This window comes from Stomoxys calcitrans, chromosome 1 (genome assembly GCF_963082655.1).
Source record: "Stomoxys calcitrans chromosome 1, idStoCalc2.1, whole genome shotgun sequence".
Classification (NCBI taxonomy): Eukaryota; Metazoa; Arthropoda; class Insecta; order Diptera; family Muscidae; genus Stomoxys; species Stomoxys calcitrans.
The window spans coordinates 105,554,102-105,570,747 of record NC_081552.1 but is presented as its reverse complement, the minus strand read 5'-3'; the positions used below and the strand labels follow the sequence as shown (position 1 = coordinate 105,570,747).

General features: G+C 38.5%; 1 protein-coding gene and 2 long non-coding RNA genes across 3 annotated transcripts; 2 read left to right on the top strand and 1 right to left on the bottom strand.

Moving 5' to 3' along the window:
- Positions 1 to 1,993: 1,993 nt before the first annotated feature.
- LOC106086883 (uncharacterized) lies at positions 1,994 to 3,332 on the bottom strand. The gene is made up of 2 exons (XR_001221196.2): positions 2,374 to 3,332; positions 1,994 to 2,305 (listed from the first exon to the last, which is right to left on the bottom strand). It is a non-coding gene; the product is annotated as an uncharacterized LOC106086883 (long non-coding RNA).
- Positions 3,333 to 8,982: 5,650 nt separating this feature from the next.
- On the top strand, positions 8,983 to 12,473 carry LOC106086879 (uncharacterized). The gene is made up of 4 exons (XR_001221195.2): positions 8,983 to 9,230; positions 9,317 to 9,404; positions 9,470 to 10,320; positions 11,843 to 12,473. It is a non-coding gene; the product is annotated as an uncharacterized LOC106086879 (long non-coding RNA).
- Positions 12,474 to 14,570: 2,097 nt separating this feature from the next.
- On the top strand, positions 14,571 to 15,252 carry LOC106086881 (mitochondrial import inner membrane translocase subunit TIM14). Its single transcript, XM_013251703.2, has 3 exons — positions 14,571 to 14,680; positions 14,750 to 14,989; positions 15,045 to 15,252. The coding sequence occupies exons 1-3, from the start codon at positions 14,678 to 14,680 to the stop codon at positions 15,156 to 15,158; spliced, it is 357 nt and encodes a 118-aa protein (XP_013107157.1). The 5' UTR covers positions 14,571 to 14,677; the 3' UTR covers positions 15,159 to 15,252.
- The last annotated feature ends 1,394 nt before the right edge of the window (positions 15,253 to 16,646 follow it).

Below are 16,646 nucleotides of genomic sequence, written 5' to 3'. Positions count from 1 at the left end.
TGCCACATGGCTCTCACCCGACCAAAACACGAGGAACGAAATTGATTATATTGCGATAGGCATTCATCCATCGTATTAGATGTACGATCGAACCGTAGAGCGTATATAGATTCAGATCATTACCTTGATGCAGAAAAGGTTCGCACCCGTTTGAACATGGTGAGGAAAGTACGATCTGACACTGCCCGGAAGCTCGACATTGAAAAGCTGCAAACACAACAGGTGGCAGCGGCATACTCCGCTCGGCTGACCCAACTGCTTGATGGGATCCGTTGGTAGTTCGTTAACATCATTGGCATTTGCAAAAGTGATTAAATTGACATCTTTACGTTGTTGTTGTAGCAGTGTGTTGTATACTGAGGCGGTAGCCCTTGCCGATGAAGGACTTCATCGCGTCAATCCGGTACGTACAACCGGCTGCTATGGGATTGTCCTATTTACGTAAAGGCGGACTTTAAATTATTTTTATACCCTCCACCATAGGATGGGGGGTATACTAATTTCGTCATTCTGTTTGTAACTACTTGAAATATTCGTCTGAGACCCCATAAAGTATATATATTCTTGATCGTCGCGACATTTTGTGTCGATCTAGCCATGTCCGTCCGTCTGTCTGTCGAAAGCACGCTAATTTCTGAAGGAGTAAAGCTAGCCAAACAAATACTTCCAATTAGTGTAGGTCAGTTGGTATTGTAAATGGGCCATATCGGTCCACATTTTGATATAGCTGCCATATAAACCGATCTTTGATCTTGACTTCCTGAGCCTCTAGAGTGCGCAATTGTTATCCGATTGGAATGAAATTTCGCACGAAGTATTTTGTTATGATATCCAACAACTGTGCCTGTAGAGGTCGCAATTATTATCCGATTGGAATGAAATTTGTACGACGGATCCTCTTATGACCATCAACATACGTGTTTAATATGGTCTGAATCGGTCTATAGCCCGATACAGCTGCCATATAAATCGATCTCTCTATTTTACTTCTTGAGCCCCCAAAGGGCGCAATTCTTATTCGAATTGGCTGACATTTTACACAGGTCTCCAAAATATAATTTAATTGTGGTCTAAACCGGATCATATCTTGATATCGCTCTAATAGCAGAGCAAATCTTTTCTTATATCCTTTTTTGCCTAAGAAGAGATGCAGGGAAAATAACTCGATAAATGCGATCCATGGCGAAGGGTATGAAAGATTAGGCCCGGCCGAACTTAGCACGCTTTTACTTGTTATTTATTGTTCTTCTCGTACCATAACAAAACTTTTCAAATGGGATATGATTGGGCCAATGACCAACAAATATTGTTGACGATATACACCAGAAAAAGAAAAATTGGTAATATTGGAGGACCAATCTTAGAAAGATAGATCTGGTTGTTGTTGTCGTAGCAGTTTGTTGAGTTATTTCTCTCGTCTGCTTGATTCTTTTGCATATCCAGATCCGTGAACTCTGCAATGAAGATGGCGATCTTCATCAAGCTCCTGTAGGTGAGCAACCTCGTTCTGATCCAAAGGACAGATCGCCGCGGGAACAGGGTGGCCATTGATTATTTAAAGGCGCCAATAACTGGCCTTGTTATATCGACACCATACAGATAGTACCTCAATCTTCTAGCCTGTGTGGTGCTCACAGCAATCCCGTGCCGGCTGAGAAATTAAACACATGACGTGTGTCATGTGGTCCCAGGTCACAATCGGGACAAACATCCTGCATATTCATATCAATCCTTGCTCTGTAGAAGTTGAGGTGGCTATATCTGCCGGATCGTAATTGAGCCAGAACCACTCTGGTTTGCCGGGGGAGGTCAATTTCTTCAGGTGCAATAGGAGGCGGTCGTTCTGCAAGGACCACATTAACCCGGTAGTTATTCAATGCATGAATGTTATCCAGACCCGCTTGATCTAGAGGTTCTCTCTTGTAACGCTGAACCTCTCGCTCTTTATCGTAGATAGGCAGTATATAAATAAATACACTAAAACAAATGGAAGCACACGGACAGTATAAACCACTTCGCGTGTCTTCATTCAGCTGCCTCTATTTTAAAGATATTTTATTCAGTTGATGTTTGATAATACTCATACTCTTTTAAACAGTGTTAATGTGACTATCATCATGTAGATCCACCTTAAGGCTCCTGGATGATGATGATTGGGATGGTCCCTGCGATAACAGCCCAGCAGATTTGGCTTAGACAGCATTTAGACAACATGACTTCGCACGGGTAGGATCTTTGTCTCCTGATGGAGGTGGTCCACGTGAGAACTTAGGAGAAAACCCGTTGCAGTTCGAAAAGCGGCATTCTGACAGATTTGAATATTATTTCACTGCGTATCACATATATAATCCCATGGTAGCCGGTTGTACGTACCGGATTGAGCCGATGGAGTCCCTCTAAAGAGCATTGAAATTACAGAGAAATTTTTGTGCGCTCAAAAATTGACAAAATTCAAGCTTATAGGTGTCGAAAATTGTTTTATATTTCTTCTGGCAGCTCTGCCGAAAAAATTAAAAAAAAAAACAAATTTACAGCAGCTACGGCTAACGAAACCCTATATACGTGCATTACGCCATAGTTTCCTTCACGGGAAAGGAAATCATCCATATTTACAAAATGCAAACGACGCACACTGCATGCCACAGAGCAGATTGAAGGAACGTTTCGCACGGTGAATGAGGATGCCCCCACTAGAATTACGAGAAGATACAGCAGCTCGCCAGACAATTTCATTGCATCCACTGATCTCCTGCGTGACGTATCCTGACATGCCATCATTTCTTTGGTATCAGATCACCTCCCCATAATTCTCACCATCGCAGACCACCCGATTTCATAACCTCTGAGCGCCGGACATTTATCAATCAGAAAAAGGCCGATTTGGTCAGCTTCAGAGAATGGACAGCCAACACAATTTATCGTGGACGAAGTTACGAATGTTATCCGTGGCGTCAAGTCATCCAAGCGTTGGGCCCTGACGGAATCTCTACATTGATGCTAAGAATCTGGACCCATCTGGAGTCGAGTACCTTGACTGTCTTCAACCTTGTCTCTGAACACTCCTATAGTACCCGATGTTTGAAAGATGGACGAAGTGATCCCGCTATTGAAGCCTAGTAAAGGGGAGTCGTCCGATCAACCTTCTCTCCCCAGTAGCCAAGACGCTACGTTGGGGAATTTCCATTCGGGCATCAGCATGGTTTTCGAAAACTGCAACAACAACTGCTTTGCATGCCATCACCGTCCATATTTGCCGTGGCTTCAATCTGCCCAGGCCATGTGATAGGACGGTCCTCGTGGAACTGGACCTATCGAAGGCATTCGGCACGATCAGCCATGCCAAACTATTTGAGGACATATTGTCCTCCAGGCGTATCATATGCTGGGTCGCGAATTGTCTGTGTGGTCGCCAATCCATTTCACCCCCTGCAGACGGCATAAAGATCGTATCATATGCGGAGGATTGTACGATTATGGCATCATGCCTAGAGTTGGCAAACTATCGATAATTCGATATTTCCGGTAGTTTTAATAATAAATGTCGATACTATCGTTAATTTCCCATCACCTATATTTCTAACGAATATGAGAAGTAAAAATCAGAAGATTGATTTATATAGAAACAATATCAATGCAGAGACCAAATAAAACCAAGGTTAATAAAGTCAGTTGGAAGTCATGAGTGAAATTATTGTACAAAATGTTGGTCTAATCGGAAAATTGCGCCCTCTATAGGCGCAATCTATCTTTAAGGATACATTCAGTGTTGGATTGCTTATTTTTGTTTTGTTTTGCAAAAAAAATTAATTTTTACGATGGTATCCATCGGAAAAATATCAATCGATATTGAGCCAAAAAATTAAATATCGATAGTGCCATCGATATTTTGCCAGCTCTAATCATGCTGCCACACATTGATGACCTCTGCGATAGATTAAACGTTTACTTCAACAAACTTGCTGCTTATTTCGTTGCAAGAGATTTGATGACATGTCACCATATCTTCAGCTATATTGTTCACTATATGTTTTTTTTTTGTTTCGAGAAAGGAAAGCATCCAGACGCATTTTTTTTAACACGGGAAATAACTCTTTTAATTCGTAAATTGTTTTAATAAATAGACTGCTTAACAGGCATCCCACCTGCAGATTTTGCAGACAAGATGCCTGGCTATAAACCCAACGACATGGACTGCGATGTCGTTGAGGAGGAAATTTCTACTTCGCAGCATAATTTGAATGCAGACATAATAAGCAACAAGGGCGCGCAGACTAGCGCTATCAAGAGGCAGCGTAATGAGACGGCAGTGAATCCTAACGACATTGAAATCCCAGAGCTGAGGGAAAGATTGAAAAAGCATAAGCAGACGGATGACAACCCATTTGGAATACTTAGTGTCCTCACACAAGTGGATTTTGCATCAACTTCAACTGCAGCAACGCAAGACAACCAGGCCAATAATGGTAAAACAAACGCCAACAACAACAACAACGGTGAGACAAAACCAAAATGGTGCCCACCAATTTTTATTTATAATGTCAACATCAAAGCATTGGTTGATTCTTTGAGGGAGACAATACCTAAATTTTCTTTTAAAGTAAAGAATATGAATAAGAACAAAAGCAAGATTTTTTTTTCTGATCCGTCTGTCCATTCTTCAATGATGGCTCTCCTACGTGAGAAGGGCATCCACTCATACTCCTTTACTCCGAAGGAACTGAAACAACCTTCCTTTATATTGCGTGGGCTTACTTCTAGCACGGAAATAGAAGAAATAAAGTCTGAGTTAGATGAATTGGTTCCGAATACTGTGGCCAATGTGACAATCTACAAAACACAAAGGAATAAGGAAACTGGTCTTTTCTTAGTCTCATTATTACCTGGGAAACAGCTATCTGATGTTTCTAATATAAGGGGCATACAAAGCCAAATTGTATCTTGGGAGAAACCAAGAAGAAAGGATTCTGAGATCCAATGTCGCAGGTGCCAACGGTGGGGCCACATTTCAAAAAATTGCAACTCTGCATACAATTGTGTGAAATGTGACAAAAAGCACGGCCCAGGCGAATGCCAACGAACAAAGGAGGATTCGTCGGATCCCTTCTGCAATAATTGCGGTGAGGCGGGCCATCCAGCGAATTGGCGGGGTTGCCCAACCTATAGGAAATATGTTGCTGCACGTCAGCAGAGATTGTCTAAGGCCATTGAGGAGAATTCTCGAGCAAAATCCAACGTCAGTAGGGCGGTCTCTGGTGACTCCAGGCCATACATTCTCTAACTTGTTTCAGACTCGTCCGTCACAGCAAGGTGCAACTCAACAAAAACCGCCAATAATTGACCAATTTTTGAAATTGGCATCTCTCTTCTTGCATCCCGATGAATTGACCCTGGAACAGGAGGTCAACATATTCCTCTCCGAATACGCCAATATGTCAAAGTCTGAGGCCAAAGCTGAATTTTTGCGCCTTCTAAACAAAGTTAGAATTAGTTATGGACCATAGATTCATAAAATTACTAACCTTCAATGTAAGATCTCTTGTTGATACTAGTCGTCAAATAGATCTTAAAGACATTCTCCACCGTAACAAAATTGACATTGGCTTCATCCAAGAATGTCATCTGAAAAGGAATAAGAGGGCAAGAATAGATGGTTACAATTTCATTTATGACAGTTCCCCAATTGGAGTTGCCATTGTTATGAAAAATACAATTCAATATAACCGGATCTTTTTGGATGACATTGGATTAAATCTTTCCCTGGCCCAGATAGAGTTTATGAATGATGGCGCTCGAAAGAGATATTTAATTGGATCGATTTATGTCCAGTGCAATTATCCTCCGCATAAATTTGAAGCAGATCTGGCCAAACTTTTGCAGCTTTGTGGCAATTTTGATGGATTCATCCTAGGAGGTGATCTGAATTCAAGGAGCCCGGTTTGGGGCGATAGTATGGAAAATATGAACGGAAAATCTTTGCGTGGATGGTTAGATGACAATAGCCTCGAAGTGGACCGGTTATGCGATGCAGAGCCGTCATATCCAAACGGCCCTTCATTTTTGGACCACTTTTTGATGAGTCCGCACCTCTTGAACAGAACGCTGCCAAATTTTGAGATCTCGACATTACCAACCTTTTCCGATCACTTCCCAATAAAGTTGTCACTCAGAATAGATCATCCAGAGCTCATCTTGAGGACCCCCCGGACATACACCTCCTATAAGGACACCAACTGGCCAAATTTCATTCAGGATATGGACTCGGCATCCCGCCGAATTATGCCGATCTCTAGCTTTAATCTAGAGGACAATGAAATAGATGAAATGATAGATCAGTTTAAAACATCTTTCAATTGCATACACAACGCTCACACTAGGCAAATCTTAACGCAGGGTGATAAATTTCCACTTTCGGAGAAAACCAAAAAACTTTATAAGATCAAGCATAGCTGGCAGAAGGAATTGAAGAAAATCTTTCATCGAACGGGGAACCGCTTAAGCAGTGAGTATAATGTGCTGTCCAAACAGATTCAGCTGCTAAAGACCATTATTAAAGAATCGGTGAACATGGAACAAGCTGATTACTTTAACAAAAGATTGCAAGATATAAAACCAGGTCCTTCCGCTTTCAAAAAAGTATATCAAATTACGGGAAAATCTAAATCTCCGTTCTGCCAACAAATCGTCCGCAACAACAGTATACTCACCAATAGTACTGACATCGCAAACGAGTTCCATGCCTTTTACTCAGACACCTTCCGCACAAGATTACCCCTTCATCCAGTTGAGGATCTGCAATCAAAGGTCTCCAATTGTTTAAACGCGGTTCCCCGACATATCTATAATTTCGATTACGAGATCAACGCAGCCCGAAATCAGGATAATTTGCACTTCACAACTCCAGAAAGAGTCAAAGATATTGTTCAACGCATGAACAATAAGAAATCGAGTGGCCTAGATGGAATATCAAATTTTGTATTAAAGAGATTACCAGAATCAACTTTAAATCTTCTCACCTTCATCTTCAATAATTGCATAAACAATGGCTACTTCCCGTCCGATTGGAAAGTAGCAAAAATTCTCCCAATCAAAAAGAAAACTGAGTGTGCTACTCCGTCCGATTTCCGCCCAATTTCTCTCCTGTCCAACATTGGGAAAATATTTGAGCACATCCTGAAAGAGAAAATTGAAAACGATTACATAATTGAACCTTTACCTGACTTCCAGTTTGGATTCAGAAAGACACATTCCACCCAACACGCATTATTGAAATTTCATAGCGACATCACCATCAATCTTCGAGATCAATCCTGCACGGTAGCCATATCCCTTGATATAGAGAAGGCTTTCGACTCTGTTATACATACTGGCATTTTGTATAAGCTAATAGAGTTAGAGACTGATCCGTACCTTGTTAAGATTTTACACAGCTTTTTTTCAAATCGAAGATTTTGTGTAGATGTACAGGGGACACTGTCGAACTTCGGGTCCGTTGGCAGTGGCGTACCCCAAGGCAGTGTCCTAGCACCACATCTTTTCAACATATTTTTGCACGATTTTCCCCATACATCGCAAGACTCGCAGGCCATTCTTTACGCAGATGATTGCCTTATATATGCTCACGATAAATCCCCAGAGATCGCCATGGAGAAAGCAGCAGTACACCTTAGACGCATCGATGAATACTATAAGACATGGGGTATTAAGATAAACGAAGCGAAATCACGAGCAGTTTGTGTAAGGAATGCATCAGGCAAATGCCCAAATTATGTGGTACCTCAGAGTAAGAGACTGGAACTTACCCTTAATGGAGTCAGCATACCCGTCGAATCCAAAGTCAAATATCTCGGCGTCACATTTGACAAGCTGCTTAAATTCAACCCACACGCCAGAGGATCACTGCAAAAGTCAAAAAAAATATTAGGTTCATTTTCCTATTTATTTAATAGCAAATACTTACCACAATCCACTAAGTTACTGCTTTACAAAGTGGCCATTAGACCCGTGCTGATATACGGCTTTCCAATCTGGTTCACTATCTCTCCGACAGTGGCCAAAGAAATGGAAATCCTAGAGAGGAAAGTGTTAAGGAAATGTATAAATAAGCACTACCAAAGCCGCACAAAAAAATATTCCAACTCTTACATCTACGATATTTCAGACATCGAACCATTGTGTTCTTATGGTTTCAAGCTTCTAGAAATATTCGTCAAAAAAATGGCCACGCACGAAAATGACCTGATAAGAGACATTTATGAATTAGAAGAACGTTCATCATGGGTTGATTCAGCTTACCTTTCACCAGTTGCCATAATCAATGAAACTTTCGACAATGAATCAGCCCCTTCCATGTTGCCAGAATTTTTCCGCAAGACGACACCTGGATCACATCGTGGATGAGAAATAAAAAAAAAAAATATAATATAATATTAGTTTTATAACGCAATTTTTTACATAAATTTGCTTTTAATTGTTCTTTATGTATTTCTAAATACTTACCATGAGCACAGCTCAACTCGTTTTCTAATACTCTTCTTTGATGATTGAGTCGAAACATATAAACATATGTCATATACATTATATTTTTATACATACATACATTCGTACAAACTGTGATATTTACATTTTCATTCATAACTGGTTATGCCAATTCGCTCTGTTAGCTATAGTAATTGCAGAACATTTTGTTATTTCGTTGTAGTTGTTGTCTAGTTATAAGTTATTTATTATACAGACTCTCTTTGCTCTGTAAGCAACAGTAAAGGCCGAGAGCAAGCCTTTTGTTTTCATTTCATTTTGTTATGTTATTCATATTCATAAGTATACTCTATACTTTCAAGCGCGTAGCAATTATCTATACTAATCGTGTAATAGAACGAGACAACAATAGTTCTAAATATTATTAAGAAATCGAAAACTACATTCACATGTAATCGAAAAAGAAGAAGACTCAAATAAATATATACATACATACATACATACATTGTTCACTATATTCACACATGAGGTGAACAGGGAGCTGTGTTCGGGAACTGAAAAATTTGTGCAGATTTGAACAACTTTTTACTGGAAGTCGTTCGCGAACTTCAGAAGAGAGCGCGAGAGCGAGCAAATTTTGACAGTTTGAAAATGGAGAACCTGCAAATTTCTACTGGTACTTTTGCATCTTTGAACAAATGTTTTGTAAAGTCAGCTGTTTCATGAAAAGCAGCCGTTACATGACAATAAAAAAGGTAACATCAAAATGGATCAAAAGGCAGAGATAATTGTTTATTGGTAATTATCAAATTTGTTTAATTTTTATTTACTTTTAATGAAGATTCAAGGCAGCATCTAGGGTTCAGATACAGAAAACTCGCCAAATGAAGTTGTAATTTTACCTCAAGTCGGTTATTCTACATTAAAAAGTAAGTGCAAAATTTGGGGAATTATTTGGAAAATCTTGAAAAATTAAAACATTGTATCCTTCCAGACACCAAGGAAAGAGCAATGATCCGTCTCTTAAGTGTTTTGATGGAATCATCTACATCAAAGTGCTACAATTACACCAATACCGTTCCTTTGTGTGTCTGGATATTCAGTTAAAAGTTACGCAGAGTGGGATTGAAAAAAGTTAGTACAAAATAGTCTGCCAATTGTAAACGGATACAGATATCTTTAAAGATAACACAGCGTCCGCAGCCGCCACTTGACCAAATAGAAATCTCCCTTAGCTTCACATCAGTGGTCGCAGCAATTTGTTAGTCTAATGTTCCTTTGTCAGCACACCAAGTGCTGCCGATAGAGTACTACAATAGTGTTCAGACAGGCTGAGGACACTTGTAAGATACTCGACTCCAGACAGATACAGATTCTTCAGCATCAGTGTAGAGCTTCCGTTTGGGACCAGGGCCTTGCGCTACTTGGCGCCACGAATGATATTCGTAGCTTCGCGCATTGTAAATTGTGATGGCTGTCCAGCGGCAAGGAGATCACGGATACTACGCATGGCTCTTCTTCTAGCCTTGTCACTCTCGGGTCAATAAATTGAAGTTTATCTAAGGAAAATACCTCACAAGTATCGCCAGCATTTTTTATTTAAATACCATTGTTTTCCTAAGCAAGCTAATAAAAAACTAACAAATCTGCTGTTGTTCTGCATATTTTCACTGCAAAGTACGCGAACGACTATTTTTGCTTGCAAATTTTCTGAAGAGAGTAAACTGGCTTTTGCTTCCCTGCAAATTTTTACTGGAAAAGTACGAATAATTCCGACCTCAATTGTCCCAAAATACTACTTGCTCGAAGTTACCAACGATAACTCGCTAGATGGCAGTAATACAGGTAATACAAAACACAAAGTAACACAAGCAAACACAAAGAAATACAAACACAAAAAATTTAGCATTTACGGAAATTATCAACCGTTTTAAGCTACTGCCGCCTGGAAATAAACTAATTTCATTCTGGAGGACGTAAACGGACTTCATTCAAAAAAGTGTGCATACTAAATTAAGGGGGAGATCGATACCTTTAATTTAGCAAACTTAACCCAGATCTGTTTTTCGTAGAACAAACGGTTAAGTTTTCTGTACTAAATTCCGTCTGGACTTTGTTCAAAAAAGCGCGGATACCGAATTAAAGAGGATATCAATACCTTTAAATTGGTATACTACACTTATCCCATAACTGTTTTTTGTAGAACAAACGTTGATGTTTTCTATTACGAAGCTGGAGGGCAGGACACTAAATGCACTTTGGAAGCCATAAATGGACTTCGTTCGAAAAAGTGCATATACCAAATTAAAGGGGAGATCAATACCTTTAATTTGGTGTACCACAATTACCACAGAACTGTTTTTCGTACCTTTACTTTCTTGTACCTCACATATCCCAGAACTGTTTTTCGTAGAACAAAAATCCAGTCAGGAAGCCATAAATGAACTTTTTTCATTGACTTTGGAAACGAAAATTTCACCGGAAATGCATACTGCGCTTTGAGAGGAATATCGGGATTTCTAGATTTAAAAACTGGTCATAATAGGGACCTTAAATAGATTATGGGCATTTTTAATCAAAATATTTCAAATCTTAATAAATTTTCTTTGACTGCTATGTCCACACATGTTTTGGAAATTTTAATTATAAATTTTACAAATAGTTACGCTTTTCTCCTCGTATTGTTTTTACAGGTTGGCAAATGGCGTTACCATCTATCTCATGGCAAACATACAGATTTGCACTGGAGAAAATTTTTGCGTTTTATTTTTGCCCTTCGCGGCTTGTCTATCTAGTACTAAAATATGATTCGGTATTCTATTCTGCTTTCGGATTTGTCGCGATCAAAAGATTTATGATTTTAAATTGTGTAACATAGAAATTTATACATTTAAAATATGAAAAAGGAACAAAATGTGAACAATTTTTAAAATTCAAACCAAGCATTTGGATCTGATCTAATTGATCCTAAATTTTTAAAAATAATAATTACCCATTTTTTGCATAACATTTGTTATTTCCTTAACAATATTATATTAAGGAGCTGCTATCCACAATCCTGGATAGCCATACTTCCATATATTTTGAAGATATTTGAATACCTTTTGAACAAACAAATTTCGCAATATATTGCGGGTAATTCACTTTGAACCAACCTCCAATCAGGATTTCGGCCGAAGCACAGTTGCACTACTACAGTTTTGAAAGTTGTTGAAGATATAGGAAGTAATATTGACCGCAACAAAATCACTTTTCTGGTTCTTTTAGATCATTCTCAGTCTTAAACTTAAACATTTTTTTAAATTTTCCGAATCTTTAACAAATCTGATTTATTCCTATCTTTCTTATCGTACCCAATCTGTATCAGTTGGAAATCTTACTTCTAGATGCCTTCCAGTTTCACGAGGTGTCCACACAGGAGCAATATTAGGCACTCTCCATTTTTCTTTATACAGCAATGACCTTCCTAAACAGTTGCAGATTTGTAGAATTCATATGTATGCCGATGATGTTCAACGGTAAGCACGTCAGTAGAGAAAATAAATGATACCATAGTTCGTCTGAATAACTACCTTGACAGTATTAATGCGTGAGCGAATGCGAATGACCTTCTATTGAATCCCTCAAAGTCAAAATGCATAGCCATTTCCAGAAATCGCACAATATTGTCGCTAAATATTAACATTGCAATTAATGGTTCTGCAATCGAAATGGTGACCTCAGCGAGTAATCATGGCGTAGTTTTTGATGATAAATTATCATGGGCGAATCATAGTAACTCAATCAAATACGATACCAATATTGCATATCAGAGTAACAGTTTTTTTTATCAGTGACATACGCCTCTGGAATACTCTTCCCAATAATATCCAAACTTTAAGTAACAAAAAATAGTTTAAATCTTCGATTTTGAATAATTTTTAATCTTTGTAACATATTCAATCTTTTTCTTTCTTTCTTTTAACCATTTGTTATTAAACAAAATTTGAAGCAAATTTATTTATTTAATTTAACCCCTTTGTTGATACGAATGTGAAATGCATATATACTTAAAATTTACTATTTAGGTATTTTATACACTTTTTTCTCTCTTTTTTTAATTTGATCTCTGTAATTTTCTTTGCTGCCTTCAATTTGTTAAAATGAAAAAATATCACTTAATTTTTACTTTATAACTAAGTTGCAAATTAAAACTGTACGAATACCTTCCCCATACTTTATATAAGACCTAGTCTTTTGTATGGGTATTATCACAATAAAAATAAGTACAAATACAATACAATATCCAAACCAAGCATTTGACGTTTTAGTGGGATTTGTATCTCAACAGGATCTCGCCTCTATTGGTGAATTAGGTATATACTTTGCTAAAGGGTCGGATTATCAACTCTAACGGAGGGCTCTGTTAGGAAGATTGTGAAAGGAGGTTTTCTTCTCTTTTGTGGATTTTAGTTATTAATGGGTTATTAGGGCTTTCGGGAAGGAGAAAGCACTGATAACCATATAGCCTACGCGAATAACTTCGCCATCATGGTAAGCGGTCGATCCGATTTGTGTTGGTTATAGTCATCACGAGGAGCACGTCTGAGAGCTCGGTGGCGTCCACAAGTTGTTGACGCCACCTTTCACTAATCGCAACATGTGGACTCGACCGTTAGCTCTCAGTTGAGCTTCCCGTAATGACGATGAACACCAAACAAATTGGAGCTCTGAGTTTCAATTGATGTGTTGCTTATAATCATCGCGTGCCGTGTCGAAATCAGTATGTGCATATGGCGTCCCTTAAGGCCGTGGGCTCTAGTACAGTGAGGTCGAAGTGCGTGGAGGAGTGTGTGGAATTCCTGAATAGACCTCAGTTTCACGACATAGTGCTTATATGGATTAGCGGATACGACAGCGCTGTATTGGCGCTTACCCCTTCTCTCTTCTTGTAATTTCTTGTTATTACATATGTCTCACTTTTTTCACAACATTTACTTTTCTAAACAAGTCAGAATGGCCACGTTTTCATGGTGGGCTAGCCAATCAACATTTATTATTAATAATATATTGTAATAAATTCCACAGAAAAATAGAAAACATAGCTGTATCGGCAGTCGCGGATAATCAGCGGTATCGAGCGGAGAATCTCTGTGAGAAGCCTGCGCTGCACCGGCTCTTGCACAAATACTAAGTGCCCAAGATGCTCGATATGACAAGGCGGCTTATTGGCGCTTTTAAATAACCAATGGCCACCTTGTTCCGCGACGATCGGTCCTTTGGACCGGAACAAGTTTGCTCACCTGCAGGAGCTTGACGAGGATCGTCACTTCTACATGAAAATGTGGCTACAGTTTTACCACGGGTTAGGGGGAGATGAAATCGACCAAGCGCTTTTTGTTTCAATGTTCAGCCTTAAAAGATAGGCAAGACAAGGCTTTTTTCCCTGTTTTCATTTTCCATGCTGGGCTGCTGCAAAGAGATTATTATTATAAGTTTAATGTATTTTCCATGTAAAGGCACATTTCCATGCAACAGAAACTAGGACACCTAGACGACATATTTTTATTCAGGACTCCTTTTTTGGAAACAAGATTACATCTGTCCTATATGGGTTCAGATTTGAATATAGCTCCCATACAAAATAGTCCTGCAATTTGACATCTTGGGCTTCTGGAAGGTTCTGTTACGACTTCCGACTTGACACGGGTGCCAAGAACGATCCAAAACGGTGGATAACTTGATATAGCTACCGTATACACGATATTCCAATTAGTCTTCTACGACTCCTAAAAGCTTAAATTTGTGTGTGATTTGGTACGTATAATACTTGTAAAATACTTAGTTCATACAATTCCATAATTTTAGGTGTTACATTAAATTGCAATGTTCATGCTAGATTTTGTTGCATTTTCACAATCCAATTTTATTCATAGCTAAACATCTTTAATAATAATTTCTTGCAATCTCAAAGCGAACAATAAATATTCGTAATGTAACGGTATTAATTTAAATATTATTGTAAATGATGGGCTGTGAATTTATTGTAGCAGACATCGAAATTGCCACATTCGACGATACAGTTGTCAACAAATGTCATTACACAAAAATTTTAACATCCCTGTGTCTCTTATGTAAAGTACCAGCTGATTTCTTCGCATTTTAGCTTATTTCATTTTCACAACAAGTCAAAGAAACAAAAAAAACCCAATATTTAAAAACTATGGTAATTATAATATGGGGAATTCACATCGCAGAATATCAGTTTTCAAAACATTTTTTTCAATATCTGCAGGCCTCATCGATTATATTAACCGGCTTGGGCTTGGCAGCTGTGGGATTTGCTGGTAAGCATGTTATGCGTCGCATGCCGGCAATGACCACTAAATTCAATGAGGCAATGAAGAATTTGCCCAAATTTGATGCTGAATCATTAGCAAATTCAAAATATTACAAAGGCGGCTTTGAACCTAAAATGACTAAAAGGGAGGCATCGTTAATATTGGGTGTTAGTCCGAGTGCATCTAAAACGAAGGTACATAAACACGGGAAGCTTAACAAATCTCTATCTGTCACTTTTTTCATTGAAGGTAAAGGATGCTCATAAGAAAATCATGTTACTGAACCATCCGGATCGTGGTGGTTCGCCTTATTTAGCCGCGAAAATTAATGAAGCCAAGGATTTTATGGACAACGCCAAGTAGAATTGCTAATGCAATGACATTTTAGTAACTAAATTCAACAATTAGTGTTATATATTAAATAATAATTTATAATAAATGAAGTTTATTAATACCATTAGTTTTTCTTAATATCTTGAATGTCCCTCCAACATGAGAAACTGTTATATGACGTAATTCTAAATGATTTATTTATTATAAAGATTTGTACGCTTAAAGACATTAGATGAAAAGAAATATTAGGTGTTAACATAAGTTCAGTCATTAAACTTGCTTATGTTGGTCTAGCAGATGCCAAATTTCTTAGTAGCTGAGCTTTATAAACCGATAACATTTTCCAACATTATACTGATTTTCAAGTTAAGTTAGGTAAGGTTGAAAAGAGGGTGCAGATATTAATCCGCCCCTAAGCCAGTAATCGGCATGTTGTGCGCTCTAAAAACTATGAAGTAACCTCTAAAAAGAAAATTTTAAGTTAGGAATTCCGTGCTACTTACAAAATCCTTAATTGTTTTCAATACCACTCCCCTAAGTTGGTTCAAGTCTGGTATTGTGTCTTCACCTAAGTGCTGATACTGATTTTTATCTTCTGGCAACGCATCTGTAGTCGAGATGCAATCCATAATCGACTCATAAGCTTTATGTAAGTCGTTTAATTCAGAATCATTTCCGATCAGGTCGCATTTTTCGAAATTTTGGCACATTTTTTTATTATGCCCTCCACCGTCGGATGGGGGTGTACTAATTTTGTCATTCCGTTTAAAACAACTTGAAATATTAGTCTAAATCCCCATGAGGTACATATGTTCTTGAACGTTATGACATTTTCAGCCCTATTCTGAATAACAATTTCCTGGGAGTTTTTTCCCTTCTCTCTTTTTTCCTATTCTGAATAACAATTTGCTGTGAGTTTGTTCCCTACTCCCTTATTCTAAACAAACTTCGAAAAAGGAAAATATCTCCCAGCGAAAAAAGTAGCTATTCTGAATCGAAATAAAAGGGAGAATGAGACGATAAAACTTCAGAAAAATTCCCCTAAACAAATGAAAGAGAGCTAGGACACAAATTTATAAATTTAATTGTTTTATAAAAAAAGGTACTAGTTGTTGTTGTAGCAGCTTGTTGTGTTCTATCTTTCGTCTGCTTGATTCTGTTAAGTGTCAAGACCCAGGAACCCTGCGACTAAGATGGGGTGCGTCCACAGGGATCTGGGTCTGAGTCGAGTGGGTCTGGCCGGTAACAATCGGGACATACATATTGCACGTTGGCATCAATCCTTGCTCTGTAGGAGTTGAGGCGGCTGCATGTTTCGGAACGTAATTGAGCCAGAACTACTCTGGTTTGCCGAAGACTACATTTATCCGGTAGCCATTGATCTAGAGGTCCTCTCTTGTAGCGCTGAACCTCACGCTCTAGATCGTGTAGATCTACCTTAAGGCTTCTGGGCGGTGGGTATCTATCCACAAGATGATGATTTGGATGATTTCTGCGATAACAGCCCAAAAGGTATTG